This window comes from Uranotaenia lowii, chromosome 3 (genome assembly GCF_029784155.1).
Source record: "Uranotaenia lowii strain MFRU-FL chromosome 3, ASM2978415v1, whole genome shotgun sequence".
NCBI classification, from domain to species: domain Eukaryota; kingdom Metazoa; phylum Arthropoda; class Insecta; order Diptera; family Culicidae; genus Uranotaenia; species Uranotaenia lowii.
This window is the reverse complement of record NC_073693.1, coordinates 246,983,366-247,008,455: the sequence shown is the minus strand read 5'-3', so window position 1 is coordinate 247,008,455 and position 25,090 is coordinate 246,983,366. Positions and strand designations below refer to the sequence as shown.

The following is a 25,090-nucleotide window of genomic DNA, read 5'->3' as shown; positions in this document are numbered from 1 at the left end:
CACATCTGCATCAGCCGAAAATGGAGAAGAAGCCTTCTTGATGTCCGCAACAAACGAGCGCAGACATTGCATCTGACCATCACCTCGTCCTTGGCGAGATACGACTGAGAGTCGCGCGTGTCCAATGGCGCGAGGAGAAAGTCGGGTGTCGATACGACGTCCGCCGATTGGAGAATCCAGAGGTGAAAAGGGCATACGTTAAACAGCTAGAATTCCGAGCCTCGAAGCTGCCGACAGACGGAACAGTCGAAGAACAGTGGTGTGGAATCAAGAATGCCTTTATCACGATGAGCCATGGTACTCTCAGTAAAGTTTGTGGAAGAAGAATTGAATGGATGTCGGATCAAACTTGGAGGATGGTCGATGATCGGAGAAAGGCGAAAGTCGGAATTGAGCAGCCATGTACTGGGTCAGCCAAAGCAGCCGCCCGCTTACGATATGCGGAGCTGGAAAAGGCAGTTAAACGAGCTTGTAGACGAGACAAGAGAGCCTGGACAAACTCCCTAGCCGAAGAGGGAGAAAGAGCCTCCGCCAGTGGAGATATCCGATTACTTTATAACATTTCTCGCCGACTCAGTGGTGCAAGGACTAATGCAAGAATGCTGCTGAAAGACCGAGCAGGTCAGTTATTGACCGATCGAACAGATCAGCTCAAACGATGGACTGAGCACTTCGAACAACTCTTCCGAGTCACGAAAAGCGATGGCCAACAGAACCCACAGCTTGAAGCGCCAACAGTAAGTCGCATAATTGGCGTCAACTCGGAAGCGCCCACGCTGGCTGAAATAGAAGCGGCAATCAAAAACATGAAATCCAACAAAGCACCTGGGATCGATTGCATCCCTGCTGAAATGCTGAAAGCCGACCCTGCCCTGTCAGCACAAATGTTGCACCGTCTTTTCGCTGACATGTGGGATACTGCATTGATACTGGTTTGATTTTACTGTGTCCAAAACGATGTTTAAACATAGGATTAAGAACCTTAGATATTAAGATCAGTCTGTAGGATATTTGAATCCAAGACGGTGTGTGAAATAAATAAATAAATAAACATTCCCGGCCGACTGGATGCAGGGTATCCTCGTAAAGGTCCCGAAGAAAGGAGACCTGACAGAGTGCGGTAACTGGCGAGGCATAACGTTGATCTGTACAACCCTCAAAGTACTCTGCAAAGTGATCCTGAACAGGATCCAGGAGAAAATCGACGCTACACTCCGACGGCAACAAGCTGGATTCCGATCTGACGATCATGTGTGGACCACATCACAACGCTACGAATCATACTGGAACAAATCAACGAATTCCAGGACTCTCTTCTGCTGGTGATCGTTGATTTCGAAAAAGCATTCGACCGACTTAACCATGAAAACATCTGGGCGGCTCTAAGGTCTCGCACGACGGTGTCTTGTCCGAACCAATCCCGGTAATTGCTGGAGTGAGACAAAGATGTATTTTATCACCGCTACTTTTTCTAATCGTAATGGATGAGATTCTGACTGGATCGATCGACTGTGCACCGAACCGAGGATTGCCGTGGAATCCCTCAACAATGGAGCATCTGAACGACCTTGACTTGGCTGACGATATTGTTTTGCTCGCCCAAACGCAACCTGATATGCAGAGCAAACTCGACGACCTCACCGAAAGCTCCAAGACAGCAGGTCTCAAAGTCAATGTCGGAAAGACCAAGTCGATGGAGATCATCACAGGAAATCCCTCCAGTTTCATGGTAGCTGGGCAACAAGTTGAGAAAGTGGAGTACTTCCAGTATCTTGGTAGCCAGATAACGCCTGATGGTGGTACCAGGAAAGATATCGAAACCCGGATCAGAAAGGCCCGATTTGCGTTTGCGAGTCTCCGAAACATCTGGCGGTCCCGCCAGATCTCTCTACGAACAAAAATCCGAATCTTCAACTCAAACGTCAAATCCGTATTGCTGTACGGGTACGAAACTTGGTGCACATATGCGATGACGACGCGAAAACTGCAAGTATTTGTAAACCGCTGCCTGCGGAACATCATCCGCGCTTGGTGGCCTGGCAACTGGATCTCGAATGAGGAACTACATCGCCGGTGTCATCAAAGGGCGCTAGAAATCGAGATTCGGGAACGTAAGTGGAGATGGATTGGGCACACGCTGCGAAGAGATGAAAACGAGATTTACAGAGAGGCGCTTGACTGGAATCCAGATGGGAATCGAAGAAGAGGAAGGCCCAAAAGCTCGTGGCGGCGAAGTCTAGCCGCTGAAATCCGCACAGTTGACGAGAACCTTGGCTGGCAGCAAGTGAAGACGCTGGCTCCGGATCGCCAGCAGTGGAGATGATTTATCTCAGCCCTATGCGCCGGTCAATTGGCGCTGGACCCTTAGGTAGGTTAGGTTTGGGTAGTCACCTGACATGCGATTCAAGTAGTCTGGTAGAAATTGCGATTGCGATTCAAGTAGTCTCCATGCGATTCAAGTAGTCTGGTAGAAATTGCAGACGTTCTGTAAATTTCTCTGGATGCACTCATGCTAACTTCGAGTTTTAAGACTTTTGGCTCACATGAGAAAATACTTTTCTTGTACTGTTTAGCACACACTGCATTCTTTGATCACAGCTACAGGGTCTGTCAGATTTTCTCAACAGACAAGTGATAAGTCGTGTTAGCTCGATTATTTTTCCATGATTTGGAATATTTCAAATCAGCAACAGTTCCTACGTTGCATTGGTAAAAAACTGCTTGAAAATAAGTGAATCTTCACAGTTCTGAAACATTACGGAGTTAAGACGTTGCTCAGGTTACGTATCTTAGAAATAATTTTTAGAAGCACCCTAGAAAAACATTCAAGTACGAGTATGGCAAACCAATAGAAAACACAAGTCGCGTCTGTTTTCTTTTGCCAAGAGATGGCTAAAAGCCGACAAATATCAGCACCAGGAAAACATTCCAACAGGCTTCTTCTTGAGTATCTAGGCACACATACCTACCTATGCACATATGTACATATATATATTTTGCTCAACTTCAATTAAAACATTGACGGATGAGAGAAAAGTCAAACTGTTTCATTTCAATATGTGTTAGGCGATGTGAAGGAGCTGTAGGAAGTTTAGGTTGAGTGGGTGGTCCTTCGAAAACTTCTTGGCCTAGCCAAGCGGCGGAACGTAAAACGATATTCTCCTTTTTCGAGAGCATCTTGAAGACGTGGAGACCCCCGAAATTAAAGGTAAATAATTAAGACCCAAGTTTTCGTCGATGTTTGTGTTTTCGGGAGCTCCGATGCGGTTGTTGTTGTTGTTGCTGCTGTCGGAGAAGATTCCGGCTTCCGTTTTCTCAGGTAAAGGTCCCTTTGGCTGATGAACGGAAAAGGGACTTACCGACTGTTTTGTTTGGCTGTGGTTTTTTCTTTTCTTGCATCATGTTCCCCCTTGCTTTGAGACTTGAGGGTTTTGGGGAAGCGGGACAGATTTGTGCCGAAAAGTTTAATGAGTTAACCGCTTTTGCGACCATTTCTGGCAAAACTTTGGGTCTTTAAAATTTGTGGAAGACGGTTGTTTCAAATAAATTTAATGAGATTTGGTGTTTTTTTCTCGAGCACACTTCAGGAATCTGGCACAATTATTAGAGCTTTCTGGAGGAAAATGTTTTGTAAATTGCTTGGTTAGGCCAATTAAAAGTTTCTTTTGAATGGGTATTGAAGCCTTTAAATAGGACTTCTTCAATGGAATGATGGTATCTTCGATTGAACCGAAACCATCATTTCATTCAAGCCGAATTAACCGAAAAAATAATCAGATGTCGATTTTGATCAAAATGGATATGTTTCGAACCACAGGCTAGGGGAGGCAATGGGTGTTTGTAAAGATTTTCGTTATAACGTTTTCAAAAAGGGACCAAATACCTTTTTTTGATAGATTCAAAAGCTGATTTTGCTAAATTTAGGCTAAATCGGACTTGATTTGGGGGTGCCTCAAAGCGTTAAAATTTTCAACCACCAAAACCCATCAAAAGGAGGGACCAAAGGAAATCGGGAAAAAAATGTATGCTAAATGGCTTAAAGTTTATGGAACGTCGAGATTTCGATTGGAGGTAATCTGGATGAAACTTGGCAATAATCGACTTCCTGAGATTCGTTTTTAAAACTCCGTTGGATTTCTACGGGATTTTCAAGAATTAGCATGTAAAGTTAATCACAACACGTAACAAACCACATGTTAAGTATTTTAATGTTTATGAAACGTCTTAAAAGTAATTTTTCACTGAGCGAAGCTAAACATAACAATTTATAGGTGTTATCACAAAAATCAAAATTTTCCGACTCAAGGCGTTTCTGGAGAGACATTATTAGGGAATATTTTTGTGTTGAAATGAAATCTTCGTGTTTCCTTTCGAGTGCTCGAAATGTTTGTATGCTTGTGAGTGAATGAGAAATACTTTTTGTTAGTTTGATTTTCGGTTTGATTTATCTGATTTTTTTTATTTACGTTTGAAATTTTAATTTTACAAAACTTTCACGGGACAAACCATAAATGAACTGTAGAATTTACAAGCTATTTTTGTTTCTTTCCCATCCACTGCTACACTCCACCGTTCAAACGGTTCACTTCACACAAAATACACAAACTAAATTTCACGAACGAATCGGTGGCCGATGGTGTTAAAAATCCAAACCTTAAATTAAAAAAAAAAAATCAATAAACCAGGAGTAGCACATCGACGGCAGCCGCGGCATTCGCGATCGCTACCTCGGCTTCCAGCAATCCAAGGGACGAGCCCCCCGAAGTGGAAGCCAGGAACCGAAAGGAATCCGTGGTCAGTTCGCCGGCCACGATGCGGGTCCTCAATGTGCTGCGGCACTGGGTCTCGAAGCACTTCCAGGACTTCGAGCAGGATGCAGCTCTGCGCTCCCAGACGATAACCTTCCTGGACGACATCACCTGCAGTCCGAATCTATTGCCCACCGAGCATCGAGCTGCATCCCAACTGCTGAGGCTGCTCTGCCGGGACGACATCGACAGCGGGAAACAGAGGCTGGAAATGCTGCTGACGCCCCCGCAGGTAATTCGGAACCTCTCCGAGGAAGGCGGTTGTGAATGAGTCGACTTTTATTGATGGTTTACTTTATTTGATAAATTATGAAATTTTTTAAACCTATCTAAATCAGCACATATGACTTGATTGACTTGTCTTAGTAATTGCGTTTTTTAACCCCCGACAGACTCCGAGCAAGGAAAGCATCGAAACGTTGTCGGCTTTGGAAATCGCCGAACAGATGACATACCTGGATCATCAGATCTTTCTGGCCATCCGAAGCGAGTAAGTATCGAAATGAAAAGGAATAATTCAAGATTAAAAAAATCCAATTTCATTAAATTAAACAGAAGACAACATTTTTTTTTTTCATATTTTGTCAATCTTAACTAAGTCAGAGTTCAAGAAGAGATTTTTGGTAAGGTTGGCAACTAAAGAACGGCATTATCGTTATGAAGACAGTGAATTTTTTGAAATAATAATCAGGCTGGATTGTTACGCTAAAAACTGATATAAACGAAATATTAAAATAATTAATTTTATGGAAAATTAGGACTGAGTAAATCACTTCCAAAATTGAAAAATTGTTTTTGGTTGTTAAAACAATCTAAAACATTTATGGGAAGTGTAAAATCTTATCCTTAAAATTCATGCAGTTGTAGCCTCATCGGTTTTCCAAAAAAATAAAATATACTGAAACTTGTTCGTCTCTTTTCTTTTTGCTTCCATATGTTTTTTTTTTCGAAATTTACATAAAAGAAGAAATTTTTGCAAGTTAATTCATCCAAAAAATTTAAATGAGTTTGAAATGAAGTTTGCTCTAATTTATTGATTTTGTCTATTCTTCAGCTCCATGTTTTGCTCACATGAGAAAAAGATGAGTTATTCATGAAAAAAGTTATAACCAATTCAAATAAAAAAAATCTGAATCTATTGAAAAGTATTTAAAAATGGCACAATTTGTATTTAAATGCTTTTAAAAATGTCATGAAATGAGGTTATTTTAATCAACATACTCAATGGCTATGTAAAGCAGTTTTTTGACATTTTTATTTTAATCCTACGATTAAACAGTTTTCAATTTACATAGTGTCTTACATCAAATTGAATCACAGAAAAAGTGGTGTTAAAATTTTCCTAACTGACGGATTTTTTTTTGAAAAATTGAGACAAAGAGCCTTGAACTATTTTTAATCTTTAAGTGTATTTGTTTTATTCCTTTCTTTAAGTATATATCTTTAAGTATATTTATTTTATTCCAATTAAACATCATATCCGCGCAACCGTACAATTGGCCCAACTCTACTCAAAAGATTTTGTGCAACATATGATAGGATTTTCTTCTAAAAAGAAACCCACAGATACTTACCGATTTTTCTCAATGAGTCTTAGTTTTAGGGGTGATTTTTTTGTTATCCTTTGAATAGTGGAACGAATCAAAATAAATCAAAATTAGGTTGAAGTCCGGCCTACAGCTTATTTCGGACTTTTAACTTACCAAAGAATGCAAAGCTAGCTGATTAGTGCTTGAAAATCTATTTTTATGATGCATTTTATGATATGATTGATTCTGTTGAAAAGCAATACAACTATAAGACTATTTTGAATTTATCTTGATAATATTGGAGCAGCCGACTTCCCATAAATACTAAATTAATAACTTTATTTGGATGATAACAACAGGGCTCACAATAAAGTTTCAGTTGACAAAATTGTAATCAAAATTAAAATCAAAATTCTCCATTAGAAATATACTTGTGAACCACAAAAATACCATTCGAATTCAAGTTTAAATAAATTTTTGAGAAAAGCAAGTGGCTGCAGCATTCAAAATTCCGAGTTAAAATAAAAAAATTATAAATTCCGAAAACGAATTAAAAATTTGTTCTAATAACGATTCAAAATTCTAATTTAATTCAATAAATTGATATCAGTTCTCTTAAACAGAATTAAAGGTAGACAAAATTTCAAGCACGATGAGGATTTTTTTATTGCTCGAAATCATCATAAGAATAAAGAACATGATTCAAATATTAGAATTCAAATCAAATTCAGTTAAAGGATTGAATAGAGATAAAAATAAAACAGAATTCAACAATACATTCTTTCAAATAAAAACCCAGTGCCAGAGCTAGGTTCAGCCATCCAGATATGTGTTCAAATCAGTCTATGTTTTTAAAAACTTTAATTCAAACACTCATTAGAAAATCAATCGATAATTTGAAAAAAGAGAAATTTTCGTTATTTCTATATTAAAAACGGCTTAAACTTTAGAAAAATAATGAGCATTGTAATATTCAATCAAAGCATAGATTGTGTGTCTGAGAAAACAAGCAAAAAAATTTTTCAAAACTCGGATATCGAATGGTGACAGATTGAAATTTGAAAAATTAAAGATCGTATTAATTATTTGTCATCATATTTTAATCATCATACTTTTTCCTACTTGAATAAATAAAAATCTAGAATGAGTCCAAGTTTTTAAAATACAATTTATCATTATATAAAAAAGCAATTTCTGTGGGTTTGTTTGTTTGTTTGTTCTCTATAGACTCAGCCGTCTTAAGAGCTAGAGGTCTGAAATTTGGCATAGATGTTCATTAGGGCCAGGAATGATGAAAAATGTTTTCAGATTTTCGGATGACCCCTTCTGAAGGGGGTCGTCCATCCAATACAAACATTTTTTTGCGATATTGACGTTACTTTTCGTCGGATTGTGTCGAAAATTTGCACATGAAGTTCGTATGGGATCAGCTAGTCAGTAATAATTTGTAGTTTACTGTTAAGTTTTGAGGAAAAATTTGAAGCTTTTATGGTTTCTGAGATATCAACAAAAATATCCTGTTTTTGTGAGAAAAAAAGGCAAAATTTTTAACGATTTGGGGGCTCTCATTCGGGAAGAAGTGGTCCGATTCATCCAAAATTTTGAATTTTTCTGATTTACATGATAATAAGTCGCCTTACGGATAATGGTCCGAATCGCAGTGGATCGATGAATTTTCATGGTCACTAGGTATAGAATAACTCATAAATAAAAATGTTTTTCCGTCTGTCTGTCCGTTTTTCAGTTCGCTTGACGCTTGACTTTTACACCTCGCAAGGCACTCAGCAGTGGTGTCTATTGATTTTATTGTTAATCAATGGCAAAAGACATACCTCTGTTGAACAGCTAATAACTTTTTTGTCTAATAAGATACAAATTTATGGTCTTCGACAAAGTTGTTCAGCGGAAAATTTCCTTTGTAGAATTTATAAATTGGCACAAAAATCATAAGCAGGCTAGGATGCACAGAAGAAACAAAAATGATGTTGATTTTTCAGTACAAAATATTAAATTTTCCCATACAAACCTAAAAGTCCAAATTTACTCATGTAAACGTTACTTAAAAATTCTGCAAAAAATTATGGATGACTTTTGAACCAAAACGAAGCTTTTGAGACCCCAGGGTTTGAGAAATTCAAAAATGACCCCAAATCGACTCAGTCTAGAGCGCAGTTCTATGGTGGGGTCGATTGGGGTGATCACCCCCTCCCCCCAAGCAGGAAAAAAACGGTTCGAAATACACGAAAACGCCGGAACTTCTTTAAAAATTTAGAACTTTTCCTTGTCGGTATACACTTGAATTTCCAAAATTTTCCACTCCGTGGGACTGTTAAACCAACAAATGAAGTTATGTGATCTGTGTAATCAATTTTCTAAGACCAAACCCTCCGGGCGTTGCTATTTTGGTCGGTATTTTAGATGTTTTGATTGGTTGCGTTTATATCTACTTACTGATTTTCGCACCCATTGTTGCTATCCAAGTTGGTATTTGTGTTTGTTTATTTTCTGATAGCGACTACCGGCTGCGTTGCTACCGGGTTGCTACATAAACGCATCCTGTAACAACCGACTGCTCGAATGCTATTTCTCGAATCAAGTTAGCAGCTGTTGGTGCGATGATGGGTTGATGAATATGTTGCTGAATGTACTCGTTTCGAGGTTTAGCAACCATTAGTGGGCTTGGTCTAGCAGACGCATACGCTTCTGATGGTCCTAATGGACGTCTTATTTTCTTATCTATGTTTTAACATTGTAGTCATTACTTAGTGTAAAACCTTGAAAATCCATTGTTTTTTTGCTCATAAAATAACAGAAGTTAGTTTCATGATTACATCAATTTAGTTCTACGATAAACTTTATCGTAAAGAAATCTTTATTAAATTTTTCAAGTTGCAGACCACATGGGCTAAATAACTTAAATTTAGTTTTTTTCGGTCGCAATTAGGCCGGAACAAATTTCAAATCCTTCTTCTGTCACTCGGAGTTGGAACATCACGAGGGGGGGACAATAAAAAATAATGCGAAAAACAAATAAATTGGAATAAATTGCATGGATGCTTGTATGCAACAAAATTTCATATTATATTGTTGCACAAAACCTATAAATCAAGTAATTTTTTATCGAATAATTCAATTAAATCGAGAAAACAAAAGGTGAAATAACTCCCATCTTCTTAAATTTTATTTTTAGTCTTGTAGACTTTCAGATATTGGAATTTTTTATTTGGAATTAACATAAATTACTCCAAACTTTATTCATTTCCCCCTTCGGGTTTTTGGAAATTTCGAAAGGGGGGGTGACAAAAGAAGAAATTGATATTTGTTCCAGCCTTATTGAACATAGTTATTTGTCAATTTGTTGTCGGTTTTTCTAATTCCTCTTATAGGCGGGATCCAGAATTGATGTTAGTTGAAGACTTAACTATATGCTCATTTTTACGAAAAATCTTTAAACTATCTTTTATTGTTTGAAGGATCCATGTGTTGTCTAGATTTTCTTGTCTCAGAGATACAATGCTTTTGAAAATTTACCCTCTAGAACCAAATTTTTTCGCTGAAAAAATCACAGATGTTGTATTTTGTGATTACAAAAAACTTTTGATTAAGAAAAAACTATGAAGGGTGTCCACGATGAAATTGCCACACACAAAATTGATTCGCAAAATTCGAGTTTTCATCCGATTGTCATCAAATTTTCAGGGATTGAAGAATGACTATTAAACTTCATTTTGCTATTTTTCTCGTATTTTATTCACAGTCCATACGCAAACACCAGCACATTGGCCTTAACCCCGGCCATAAGATTCTGCACAACTTGTGAATCAACCGTTTTTTGCATGTAACCTAGAGTGCCCTAAATGACCCGACTTTTGAAAATGTTATGCGCTGCAGGCTAAAATTGATCCAAGGTCAAGTACAAGATCCCATGCCAAATTTGGGCCTGATCGGAACACGGGAAGGGGTCGCTCAACGAGCCTGAAGTTTGTATGGGATTTTGAGACATTTTGTTCGAGAGAAATATGAAAAACAAATTTTTGCATCAATAACTTTGGTTCCTGTCGGCCTATTTATTTTAAAAACAGTTTTTTTTAAAGCTCAAATTATGAAAAATATTTCATCCGAAGACTGCATTTCGATAAGAGTTAAGATAATAAAACTATTGGGCTTCAAAAATGGGCTAGCCTGCAGCGCATAACATTTCACAGGTTTTGAGTTTCCCATTTGGTGCAGTCTAATGTAAACCCATACTTTCTTCAGCTCCTCGACTGTATTCACTACCTTTTAAGAAAGTGCAGCTTCATAATCGCCCAGTTTCAGAAGGCCAAAACTAAGGCTGGGTTTCGAACGTTCAAGGTATAAAAGGCCCCTAATCGCGACGAAAAGCAGAAAAAGCCCGAGAAAACCCGTGCAGGAGATGATAACACCCTAATTGAATACTGCTAAAATCATTTGGATATCAAATTTCTTTGAAATTTAATCAAATTCCTGGATTTTCTTGGATATAGAAAAAAAACCAATGAAAATACTAATGTTAACTTTTTGTTACATTTAACAGCCTTTTTAAGAATAAAGTAAAAAAAAATTTTAAATGATTCTGAAATATTTTCAAATATTGGCCTTGAATGTTAGAAACGAGAGCTAAAATAATTTAATTAAATACTAATTTGAATTCAGCATTCCTAAATCAGTCAATACCAGCTCTTTAATTTGATGCTCGTTGAAAAAATGTGGTTTCAGAAATTAATGATTCATTTCGTGATTTTTTATTATTTTGAAAGGCAATGTAAGAGCTAATTTGTATAATTATTGGGCGCTTATTTCAAATATTCTTTGCTTTCATTTACCTCTTGATTCTTTGATATTTTTTGAAAATCGAAACGTGTAAATTTATAGAAAGAATTTGTGCACTTTTTTGTCAAAACTGTAGAACATCACAAATGATTTGAAAATAAAGTTTTGAACTCGAGAATCAACTTTTTCGAAAACTGCGATTAACACTAGAAGGATCGGCAAATTGAATATACCTATTCGGACCGTGACCAGTCAAAATGACTGGTAAAGGGGAATTTTTTTCTATCAAAATATTTTCAACTTTTTTCTTTTGAAATTATTTTGTTATTTATTCGATAACATTTTTGTTATAAAATGGAAATATTTTTTCACCATGGGTGCCCGGAATCACCTCAATTTGGCATAGTTGACGAATGCGTGTATGTCATAAAATGAATATGTCAAATAATTATCAAAAAATTAAAACACATTATCAATCTAATTATAAAAACATGTAAGATGGCTATGGGTATTGACCATGGGTGCACGATTTCACTTCAGTTTTGTTTAAGTAGATATTTTCTAGCATCCATCGCTCTGAAATTTTTCAACCTGATGCCTATAAATTATACCTGATATTGTAGGTTTTGAAGCATATTTTTTATATAAGTAGAGCAATTTACCATGGGTGCACGGATTCACCGCCATTCATCCAAAATCAATTTTTTTGCATGCTAAAGGTAAGAATGAAAACTTTTAAAGATTCAAATGAAAATATCTGTTATGTAAATGGTTTTTCACTATGGGTGCACGGATTCACCGCGTTTTAATCAAATATTGGACTTTTTGCAATTTTTTAAAAAGCATTTTTACAAATCTTAACTAAACCAAAGCCGAAACCAACCGTTTTTTCATTCCTGGAAAAGATATATTTCAATTATATCTTGAAATTTTAAATTTATTTACTAATTATTAAAAAACAGGTTTTTGCAATCGTATATTTATCTGATGAGATCTGATCACATTCCAAGAAATTGGAAAACGGTTGCCATGGATCGAGTGAATATAAGGAATTATATGCATCAAGTTATGTCGTGCGACGGAAAACAGTGGAAATAAAAATAATGAATCAACATTGTCAAATGTTTGATTTTTTGTTCCTTAAAAGTTTTTCGATTGACTAATATTGCATTTCAAATGCCTATCATATCTAACTCAAAAATATTTTGTGTTCTGAAGCAAGTTGAAAACTATTATTTCTATATAATTATCAACGGCGAATTTACAGCCATTCCGTGCACCCATGTTGAAATATCTTAGCGCCGATGTGGTCTATCATATAGACTGGCGTGAGTCTAGTCTAGGTATGCCAGGTGTACTGGGTTCGATTCCCCGTATCGGCAAGAAAACTCTAGGGTTCAAACCCCATAAGTTGCCGACAGGTAGGTAAGATGTGTTTCCTCTTATAATAAGAATGTCCATTAAGAATGTTCAATCAGTTGCCAGCTGGCCACGTATATACACGAGTGCCGGAATACCTGTAAGTGAAATTGATTTGGAAATTTTGTCGAACCTAATAATTCAAGAATGTATGTGAATACATTCTTGGGCAGAAACTGCGGTGAATCCGTGCACCCATGGTGGATAACCAACATATGAAAAATAATCTATATATATAAAAATGAATTTCTGTCTGTCTGTCTGTCTGTCTGTCTGTCTGTCTGTCTGTTCCCTATAGACTCGAAAACTACTGAACCGATTTGCGTAAAACTTGGCAGATGGGGGTATTCGAGGCAGGGGAAGGTTCCTACTTTGGTTTGAGACCCCTCCCTCTCTCATGAAGGGAGGGAGGGGCCTCCCAAACAAAAGACAATTTTTTGCATAACTCGAGAACCAATCAAGCAAATGGTATCCAATTTGGCATGGAGTGGTATTTAGGAACGAGGAATATTTCTAGGAATATAAAGTACCCCTCCCTCCTTTCAGTGGGGTAAAAGGAAGGGGGGAGGGGGGCTACATTACAATTTTTCATATAACTCGAAAACTAATCAAGTTATTGGAACCAAATTTGGCATGGGAAAGTATTTGGATACGAAAAATATCTCCATGATTATTCGAGACCCCTCCCTCTTTCCAGTTGAAAGGGGGAGGGGCCTCTTTCATATTTTTTACATAGTTCAAAAACTAATAAAGCAAATGGAACCAAATTTGGCATGGGAGGGTATTTGGATACGAAAAATATTTCTATGATTATTTTAGACCCCTCCCTCTTTCCAGTAGGGAGATATAAAGGGGGGAGGGGCCTCTTTTATAGTTTTCAACATAACTAAAAAAGTAATTAAGCAAATGAAACCAAGCTTGGCATGGGCGGGTATTTCGGAACGTGACATGTTCGAATGATTGTTTAAGACCCCTTCCTTCTTACAGCGGGGAGAAAGGAAAGAGGGAGGGGAGATTCATACAATTTTACTGCATAACTTAAGAACTACAACAGCAAATGAAACCAAATTTGGCATGGAACGATATTTGGGTACGAGAAATGCTTCTATGAATATTTGGTATCCCTCACTCTTTCGAAGAGGTGGACGAAAAGGGGGAGGCGAGGTCTCCCTTACAATTTTCAGTATAACTGGAGTGCTGATCGAGCAAATTGAACCATATTTGGCATGTGAGGGTGTTTATATACGAGAAATGTTTCAATTATAATTTGAAGCATCACCTTTTTTCAGCGGAAAGATATAAAGGGGGAAATGGGGGCTTCCATACAACTTTTTTGCATAACTCGAGAATTAATAGAGCAAATGAAATTAAATATGGCATCAAAAAGTATTTGAGTACAAAAATACTTTTATGAATAATAGGTTCTCACTCCTCCATTCAACGGGGAGAACGGAAGGGGGGATGGTACTTCCTTTTAAGTTTATGCATAACTCAAGAATTTACAACGCAAATAAAACTAAATTTGGCATGAGATGGTATTTCAATACGAGAAATTTATCTATGTCAAACAATTCCTTTCTTGCAGTGGGATGATAGAACAGGGAATATAGGAAGGGAAGAGGAAAGCTTACATTTAACTTTTTTTTTTTAAATCCGGGAATAAGACAAAACTTAACATGGAAAATCATTTTGGTATGATTCTATGATTATCTGACACACCATCCTCCTTTCAGTGAGTAGGTAGATCTTCAACACAAATTTATAGATCAAGAATATATCAAGAATCCAAATATTAGTTTAAGTTATTTTTGTGTTACAATTCGAAACTCCAGCTGCAGCTCTCATTTTATAGCGGTTGCTTATATGAATTATGTTATAATTCGATTTAAAATAATGCCAACAAAACAATAAAATTCGATTAAATTCTGAAAATATCAATCGATTTTGAAAGGTGTAGCAAAGCACACCGGGTCAGCTAGTCATATATATAAAAAAACATTTAAATTGTTCAGTTTTATAGCTTATGTCTTATAATTTGAATAAATACGTACACAATTCATAATTATTTTACTCATACCAGTTTAGTATAAAACATATTTATCACCTAAAATTACTCGATTACTCGAATGGATATCTATTAAAACTAACATAACTTTTACAAATTTCGCCAAATTTTGACAGAAAGTTCAATTATAGTCGAGCAACAAAACAGACCAATAAAATTGGGAGTCAAGTGCTTGAGGCGCCACACAGCGGCCAATCCGAGAACTTTGTCTACAAATCTTCATGACTTCGCATCGAAAATCAATAATTTCATAACGAATGACACACTTCTGCCCACCATAACTCAACTAGGGCTCATTGTCTTGAATGTAGATTGCAAATGAAACCAAAAGCAAGCGAAAAAAATTTATCTTGTTTGAGTTATAGGGTTGTGAATTTTACCAGTCATTTTGACTGGTCACGGTCCGAGTGTCCATGGCGAAATTTTTCTTGCTTATTAAAAGAGCCAGTGGAATAAAAAATACACAGTTTTGTAGGGATTCAAAATTCATGAAAAGTCGTATTTTTTGCAAATTTTTAAAGAGAAGTATTTAAAAGATATTCAACAAACAAAGTGTCCAACCAGTCATTTTGACTGGTGCGGTCTTTCTAGTGTTAATTGTTTTCTGAGAAAACGGATTGAAGTTTTTTTCTAGTTAATTTTTTTTTTAATTTTACAAGAACGGGAGTTTTGACGGAATTTTGAACAACGTTTAAACTAAATTGAAACTTTGATATTTCAAAAACGATAAGTAAATCAGTTTCGCAGTCCTCAATCAAGCATTTGAATGAATTTAAACATTTAATATCAAATGCTTAAAGGCTTTCCTCAATGATTTCCGAAAATGTTGTGATTTTGTAGAATTCTATTATTGTAGAATTTATTTATTTCAAGCGATGTATCTCTGAAACAAAATTAAGTCGACAAGATCTGAATATTTGATTGAATGAAGGATAGCAGTTTGATAAATAATCAGCTTTTAGTTTTCATGTAGGTTTATAAGCTTATCAGTTATCAAAGATCGATTTTACTCAAAACTGACCAATTTTATTTCCACGTTTGGTCTTTTTGAATTCAGAACATTTGTCAGATTTTGCTCATCAATGCAAATTGGAAAAATTTAAATATTTATTAATTGCGTTGATGAGCGAAAGCTGACAGATGAAATGCTGGAAGACTAAATCTTAAAAATCTGCTTAGGCACAAAAATGCTGTTCTTCTCTTTTATTTCCTAAAAATAGTTTGAAAAAATTAGAATAATGTGCCATGAAAGGAAAAAAATCGCAAAAATTTTCATACATTCTTTTTTGCAAATTTTATATAAGGTATATTTTATTTAATTCGTTTCAAATAAGAGAAAAAGTTATAAATCTAGAATAAGAGCTTTTAATTCTAGAGCAAATCGATGAAATCAAAACGTTTTTCCCACTAGACTAGACTAGACTAGACTAGACTAAAGTTCTTTTTATTGGTCGATTTTTGAAAACTTGTGAAATCACAAGACAAATGTTCTCATAGCTCGAGAACTGATCAAGCAAAAAGTACTAAATACTAGCAAGAGTGAGTATTTAAATTGGAGAAATTTGTCTTTGAATATATAGGACCCCTTCCTACTTCCATTGTGGTAAAAGAAAAGGGAAGGAGGTTTCAATAGGTTTATATATAACTATAAAATAAATCATGCTTATGGAAGGAAATTATTCATGAAAGTGTATTTGATTACGAGAAATGTTTCTATGATTACCAATTTTTTTAACATGACTCTAGAACTATTCGAGCAAATGAAACCTTGCTGTGATTAGAAAGGTATTTGTTTACGAGAAATGCTTCTTTCAATATTTGATACGCTATCTTCCTTCCATTGAAAACATAAGGAGGGGGGGCTCCTTTACAATTTGTTGCATAACTCAAGAGCTGATCAAGCAAATGGAACCAAATTTGGAATGGGCATTTGGATTTGAGAAATGTTTTTATGCTTTCATTGAGGGTATAGGAAGAAAAGCAAAGAGATTCCATACAATTATTTTGAATAAACCTATAACTTATCTAACAAATGGAATTAAATTTGACATGGGAGTTCATTTGGGTACGAGATCCATGATTATTTAAGAAACCTCCCTTCTTCCAATATGGGAAGGGCAAAGGGGGGCTTCCATACAAGTTTTAAGTCAAAAGTAAAGTATTTATCAAGTAAAAATGACTATAGTTTATAAGAGAGGTATTGGCGTCGAATAACTTGAGACCCTCCCTTTTCAGGATGGAGTCGGGAAGAAGGAGACAAGTTTTTACTCATCCTGTATTAGACAAAACTCGGAAATTTGTCTGATTAATGGAATGAAATGTGACGTTATTTAAACAAATAAGAGTTCAAGATCACTTTCCGCATTTATTAGCAAAGTTGGTGAAATCACAGAAAAATCTAAAATCCTACAGAATTTTTCTGCAAATTTTAATCACAGAATCTGTATCACAGAATTTTGAAATTATTCACTGATTTCACAGATTTTTAAAATTTTGACACGTATTTTAAAGTGAAATTTTTAATGCAACATAAATGTTAGATTTATTACTTTGTTTTGGATAAACATAAATGATTGGTAATGTCAATTGATTTTTCCCGAGAAAAATGTTAAAATGACTCAAATTTTTATTACTTTTTCAAGAAGTTTATGCTTTTCCTTTCACATAAAACAATCACAAGATATTTGGGTAAGATTATAGAAAGTCAGAATTTTTTTTCAGCAACATTGATTGAAAGTGGGAATCAGTGAGGAATCCATCTTAGTGAATCAAACGTTTTGACATAAAAGAATCGATGAAGCTTATAAAAACAGAGTAAAAATATCAGATCTTGTTATAAATCAAATTAAGAGTTCGAGTTTGAGAGAAAATAGATTAAATCATCTTTCTAATACAACTGAAAACTCGAATAACTACTCTCATTTTCAAGCGGTTGCTTATGAATAATGTTGAAATTTGATTTTAAATAATACCTACAAAATTTAAATATTTATCTAAAATTTCAATCATTTTTTAAAGGTGTAGCAATGCACACCGGGTCAGCTCGTCATCAATATCATTTTCGTGGTTTTTTCGGAAAATATCGCCTCTAAGAGCATTAAATGCTGGTTCATTTACCCACACTTAGTAAAATCGATACCCAATACTATACTCAATAACAAATCTTTGCACTTAACGTCAGTATCGAAACCGATCAATAAAATAAAGTATCCGTGCATGTGGCTGGCACAAATGGGTCCGCTCAATGAGATCCGTTCATGCAAAAGATCAATTATGCAGCGCCATCGCGCGCCTTGTCAAAATGAAAGCACCCCAAAATTTTCCGATGACGCAAAAGTCCGCATCGATTCTACGTTTCACTGAGCATTGAATTAAATATGATGTCCTTAATACCTACGCCGAAACGACAAACGACGACGCAGCTCAATGAAGCGTGGATCCATCCGATTTCAGCAGTGTTTCGGCTTTCGGCTTTGCTCTGGTGTTACATTGGCCCAGATCCGGGGCTTTGCCCCTGGCCTTATATTCATATATGTACTTGTGTAAATATAAACATTCATAGAAATCGTCTTCCAGCTTTATGTATGTGTACGTTCATATGTGATTAGTCCAGCGAATTAATTCAGGTTTCTCTGTCTGTTTTTCTTCTCTCATCTTTTTCCGACCGCGCCACCCCCGCAAAAAAACAACAACAACACACATCCGGAACATCCGCAGGGAGTTTCTCGGTCAGGCGTGGATGAAATCTGACAAGAAGTCACGTGCAGAACATATCATTCTTATGACGAAGCGCTTCAACGACGGCTCTCGGTTGGTTTGCTCCGAGATTGTGTCCAGGTAAGTGTTTCCGGCCCGTCGATTTCGTGATGGTACCGTGACAATCGAAAGATAGAGAGAGAGTTCTTAGGTTTTTGCATCCGGAACTTACTTTTTATTGATAAACGATAAGGGCTCCTTAGTCTCAAAAACATTGAAAACTATTAAGAAGTTTTCTGATTGTATGGGAGCTTAAATAATTTAAACTTTGGAATCCATTATATTTTGAAGTCGATTTTTAAATTACGCAGATAAGAAAATAAATGAAAAGTGATTAAAAATTCAAATTGAGGATTTTTTTTATCAAATTTTAGATAAAGGCAAAGGGCAAAAGCAATAGCATTTTTCTTTTCAGATTTTTTTTTAATTTTAGACAAATTCCTAGAAAGTTAAAGGAAAAATTGAACGAAGCTTTTTCTTTCATTAAATAAAACAAAATCGGTATGCATAAAAATGTGTTTAAGTTTAAAAATTGAAATACAAACTTCTGATGAAATATCAATAATCCAGAATACTCCTTGAGTGAATATCGATAGACCACTTCTAGCTAAAATTGGCTATTACACTTTTGTTTTCCACCAATCTATGCATGCAAACGCTAGAATGTTACACCAAGGTTTTTTTTACGCGATTTTTTTACATGGTTTTTTTTAACACGGCTTTTTTACACGGATTTCGCGAACACGGTCTTTGAGAGAAAAAAAAAGTCCTTTTCAAAGGAAAACACTTAGAATCTTATTGAAGTTGGGAAAATTGGGAAAAGCTCTGAGACTAAGAACGCGATACATGAGACCAAGGACCTGATACTTGAGACCACAGACCTGAGACATTGGACCTGAGACATGAGACTTGAGACCTAAGAACTGAGACCTTAATCAAGAAATATGAGACTCGAGATGTGAGACATGAGATATGACACATAAGACATGAGACCTGGGGCATAAGAGATAAGAGCCATTAAACATGAGACCTGAGACATGAGACTTTAGACCTGAGACCTGAGACCTGAGACCTGAGACCTGAGAGCTGAGACCTGAGACATAAGACATAAGACATAAGACATGAGTCCTGAGGCATGAGACAAGAACCATGAAACATGAGACCTGAGACATGAGACTTTAGACCTGAGACCTGAGACCTGAGACAAGTTACTAGTGTTAGTGACGCGAGAAATAAGCTTAACTCCGATTTCAACTTCCGACCCCTCTATTTAAAGGGTTTGACTTGTAGGTGACGAAAAAAAGTGTCGCGAGTTCGCTAGTACAAGCTACTAGTGTTAGTATCGGTAGAAATTAGTTCAGCTTCGAATTCAACTTTTGACCGGTCAAGAGAAAGGGTTTGACTAGAGGGGTTGAAAGTTGAAATCGGAGATAAACTAATTTCTCGAGATACTAACACTATTAGCTTGTCTAAGGTCTCAGATCTAAAGTCTCATGTCTCAGGTCTCAGGTCTATCGTTTTATGTCTCAAGTCTCTACTCTCAGGTTTTAGGTCTAATGTCTCATGTCTTAGGTCCCATGTCTCCGGTCTCAGGACTCTGGACTCAGGTCTCAGGTGGCAAGTCTAAAGTCTCAACTCTCAGGATCGCAGGTTTCAGGTGTCATGTCTCAAGTCTCAAGTTCCATTTTTTTTTTTTAGTTGGTAACCACAGGTGGTAAATCCCGGTTTACGGATTGTATTCCAAGGCACGGCGAGCCACCGCGTCTCCCCAGTTTGCTACTCTGGGTCCATGGGTACAATGGGAAGACTCATGATATACTCCGTGTATACCTCCTACTCCCTAAACTCCACCTGGGGCCGCAGACCTGGTTCCCACCTCGAACTGTTTAGTACACTATGCTTCAATAGTGGGAGGTCTATTCGCGCTAATGCGCTCCAAGGCAATACTCATTAACGAGACCACTTTCAGCAAAACCTCTCATCCTTACGACTTGACGCCTGAACTCTCCTCTAACGACTTGAGAACCGACATCTCCTCGCAATGACTCGAGATTCCCACACAAACCTCTCCTCTTCGCGACTTGAGGCCTGATCTCTCCTCTAACGACTTGAGATCCGACCCCTCCTCGCATCGACTCGAGGTTTACCTCTCCTCTGCACGATTCAAGGCCCGATCTCTCCTCTAACGACTTGAAATCTGACCTCTCCTCGTAATGACTCGAGGTGACCACTTGTACCCCTCTTCTTGTTGGTAAGGGGCTTGATCCCTCCTTTTACGACTCGGGACCCGACCTCTTATCATAAAGACTCGGGGTTGACCACACAAACCTCTCCGCCTGAAGGTTTGAGGCCTGACCTCTCCTCTAACGACTCGAAGCCCGACCCCTTATCTTCAGGGTTCGAAGTTTGCCACCTTGCCCGCCGTGTGCCAGATCGAGAGCAGCTTATCCTAGACTCGCGCCTGTCACGGCACACGCGCGGGACTTAACGCAACGACTCGGATGATTCCCGACGAAGACGTCATCCTACTCCGACTCGAATAGCTCACCCGGCGTCGAGAGCCACTCTACCCGTGGGTATTCCCCGAACGTGGAATAACCCTTTCCCAACGATTTCCACTGCGAAGAAGGTCAAGTCTTATCCCCGCAGCTTCTGTCGTTGAGAACCGCTCTACTCGGATACTCCCCGAAGGTGGAGCATCCTACACACGAACGCGGCGCACCCACGGCATCCGCTACGCAGAAGGTATTGTCTTATCTTTGTAACTTCAAACCGTGGGGTCGGACGCACTCTACTCGACAGCCCCCCGTCGATGGGGTCAGTCTACTCCGACCGTTGTCCGGTCTTCTTTATCCCCCTTTGGTTGGCAACCCTAGGATTTTTGGCCCGCGGATTTTCCTGCCCGTTGTGTGCCAAATCAAGAGCAGCTTATCCTAGACTCGCGCCTGTCACGGCACACATTCGGGACTTGGAACGCTACGACTCGGATGTTTCCTGATGGTGACGACATCCTACACCGACTCGAGAGGCTCCCCCGGCGTCGAGAGCCTCTCTACCCGTGGGTATCCCCCGACAGTGGTTAACCCTCTTCCCTCGAGATCCGCTACGAGGAAGGTAAAGTCTTATCCCCGCAGTTTCCCTCTTAGGAAGCGGCACAACTCGGATACCCCCCGACATTGGGGTATCCTACACACGTTCGCGGCGCACCCCTGACCTCCGCTACGCAGAAGATGATGCCTTATCTTTGTAGCTTCGATCAGGGGATCGGACGCACACTACTCAGATGCTCCCCGCCGATGGAGTCATCCTACACCGTTCGCGGACTGCCGTTGGTTCCAGCTCCTCTGCAGGGCAGTCATGATCCGGGTGAACCCATCGCTGACCGCATGCCAAGTGTTGGAATCCGCACACATCCTCTGTACAACGTTATCTGCTGTCGTGTCAGGCCCACAGGCGGCAAATATGGAAGTACTAATTTAATATGTTCATTGACACGTGCGGCGAGATGAAACGCTAGGTAGAAGTGGAAGTGGAAGTACGTACCGCCGCCAACCTCGGACAGACAAACACCACATGTTCGGGTGTCTCCTCTTCATCACCACAATCTGGGCAATATGGCGAAGCCACATGTCCAAACTGGTAGTGGTACTTCATGAAGCATCCATGACCAGTCAGGAATTGCGTCATATAGAAGTCCACTTCACCGTGCCTTCTTCCGATCCAGCTCCCGATGTGCGGGATCAGACGATGGGTCCACCTTCCTCTCGTTGAGCTGTCCCACAGCTGCTGCCAGTTGGACATCGAGTCCTCGTTGGCGAGATCTCGAACGTTGGGCGTGTCTTTGTTGTCGTAGCAATAGACATCCTCCTCAAGCAAAACCGAGATGGGCATAACACCCGCTACTACACAGGCGGCTTCGGACGACATGGTCCGGTATCCGCTGATAACTCGCAGGTTCATCAGCCGCTGAACGCTGCTAAGTCGCTGCAGGTTACAGCTTCCTCCCAAGGCCTGCCTCCAGGCCGCTGCTCCGTACCGCAAGATCGAAGTGGTCACACTTGCCAGGATCCGCCTTTTGCTGCTTTGGATGGCCGAGGAGTTCGGCATCATTCGTGTAAGTGCGGCCGTGGCCATTGCCGCTCTCTTGCACACGTATTCGACATGGCTCGTGAAGCTGAGCCTGTCGTCAATCATCACCCCTAGGTACTTGATTGCGCATTTGGACACGATATTGCACGGTCCAACGGCAATGGTACCTGTTTGGGGTGATTGCAGGTTGGTGATAAGCACCATTTCGGTTTTGTGGTGGGCTAGACGCAGGCACTTGGAGTGCATCCAGCGTTCCACTGCCTGGATAGCTACCGTGGCCAGTAGCTCAACCTCCGCTGTTGAGGAGCCCCTCGCAAAGAGGACTACATCATCTGCAAATCCTACGAGTTCGGCTCCCGATGGGAGGCTCGTTCGTAGGAGTTCGTCGTAAGTGATGTTCCACAGAACCGGGCCGAGTATTGACCCCTGTGGAACACCCGCCGAAACCTCTCGTGTTCGCAAACCCTCGCCGGTCATATACTGCAGTTGGCGATTGTGGAAGTAACTTTCCACAAGCCTATACAGATATGCCGGGATCCTCATTTGGATGAGCGACGACGCAATCGCTGTCCAACTGACACTGTTGAAGGCGTTCTTCACATCCAGAGTGACAACCGCGCAAAAGCGGAGCCCTCTCCTCTTGGTCAGCCTGGCTCTGTCCGCTACCTCGATGACCGAGCGGATGGCATCTACGGTGCTGCGACCTCGACGGAAACCAAACTGTTTCCCCGAGAGTCCGTCCTCACTTTCCGTGTATCTCTGAAGTCGGTTCTGAATCACCAGGACCTTACCCGATGTATCCAGTAGACAGATCGGCCGATATGCCGATGGGTCTCCTGGACGCTTACCCGGCTTTGGCAGAAGAACAAGTTTCTGCCGTTTCCACGTGTCAGGAAATACCCGTTCCGTCACGTATCGTTGCAACGATGTTCGGAACATATCGGGGAATTCCCTGATCGCGGCCTTCACCGCGACGTTCAGAATGCCGTCCGGTCCGGGGGCCTTCCTCGGTTGGAGAGACTTGGCGATCTCGCGAAGTTCTTCCACCGTTATCCTCTCTCAAGTCCCATGTCTCAAGTCTAGATATTAGTTGTCTCAATTGTCAAGTCTCAAGTCTCAGGTACCAGTTCTCAGTCAAAGATCTCATGTCTCTAGTGTCAAGTCTCAGGTCTCAAGTCTCAAGTCTCAAGTCTCCGATCTCAGGTATCAGGTCTCAGGTCTCAGGTCTCAGGTCCTAAGTGTCAAGTTACATGTCTTATTGTTTCAAGTTTCAGAGCTGCTGATTTTTAATGGTCTTTTACACGGTTTTCCGAAATATGCACGGTTTTCGGGAATTAACACGGTTTTTTACGCTATACGTTTATCAGTTCAAAAAAACCTTACTGTATTTTGGCTAAGCATCACATCACTAATGTTATTACCGTAAAACGGGGTAACATTGAAACACATGAAATTATTCCACATAATCATCAATAACTAAGTCTAAAGTTAAAATATCTCAAAACTTTTGTCAACTTTTAAAAACCTGTAAGTTGAGTTTCAAATTGGGAAAAACTAGATTTGTTTTCGAAAATTGAAATGTAAGTAAAAATGTTATTTCAAAATCTTAAAATCTCTACTTTTTCGAAGACTCGCCAACAAACACCCTTCCTGATGAAATCAAAGCGTTTAGCATGATTGTTAGTGATTTTTAGTGATTTATGTGATATTTCTATTTTTTTCCTAATTAAATGTATAGGTTTGGTGTAGTTTCTGTTGTATTTCGAGGTACATTTTTGATATTCAGAAAATAGTGACATTGTCCAACAGTAAGTCAGCCTAGGACAAAAGACTAGAAACCCTATCAAATGGAATAGTTTGAAGGACTAGGGAATTGAATGAAGGCAAAATTTAATTTATTTTGAAGTTAAAATTTTATAAGTAGAGTTTAAAAATATAGCCCATTTATTTATGCAGCATCATTGTTCATCTTTCGATTTTAATTGTTGTTCGGCCTTAACACATTGAGGACCGTGATGTTTTTTTGTTTTGGACTTCGAAGAAATCTAAACCAAGTAACACCGAAATTCAGCTATGTATATCTCAGAATTCACTGGACCAAAAGTTACAAATTTAGTTTCTTTGAACCACCGAAAGTATTGTGCTCAATTTTGCAGAGTTTCTTGATTAATTTGATTTCAATTGAGATTGTTCCTAACTGTCTTAGTTTATCAATTACTTGCATTTGTAAATATTATGAACTCATTTAAAGCGTCAAAATATAGACTGTTCAATATTACCCCAAATCAACAAATTCTCAACAGAGACGAAATCGATTCTTGAATCAAATTTAAAGTAGCCTAATCAGTTTCCGTAATAATAATTTACGTTCCAGTACTGATTATAAAAATATGAAACATAAATACCATATTCATCATCATAAAAAATCTTCGAAAAATATTGAAAAAAGTGATCAATCTTACCCCTTTTTACGGTATATTCAAGTTGGTATTCCATTCCCTAATTTGTACTAACAGTTTGACTATAATGGTCTTGCTAAATTTACTTCAAAAATCCAGATATAACATCAATGTTGTATTGGAAATAAAATCTTAGATGATGCACCTTTGAAAATTTGTCATTCAGTGTTTTGA

The 25,090-nt window shown here is 38.6% G+C and overlaps 1 protein-coding gene across 1 annotated transcript in view; it reads left to right on the top strand.

Annotated features, from left to right (window-relative positions):
• The window catches only part of LOC129753268 (ras-specific guanine nucleotide-releasing factor 2-like), a 56,167-nt gene that overhangs the window by 23,420 nt on the left and 7,657 nt on the right, over positions 1 to 25,090 (top strand). Inside the window, exons 2-4 of the mRNA XM_055749065.1 lie at positions 4,686 to 5,040; positions 5,201 to 5,298; positions 18,330 to 18,449. Of these exons, the coding sequence (XP_055605040.1) occupies positions 4,686 to 5,040; positions 5,201 to 5,298; positions 18,330 to 18,449 (573 nt within the window). The remainder of the gene's footprint in view (positions 1 to 4,685; positions 5,041 to 5,200; positions 5,299 to 18,329; positions 18,450 to 25,090) is intronic.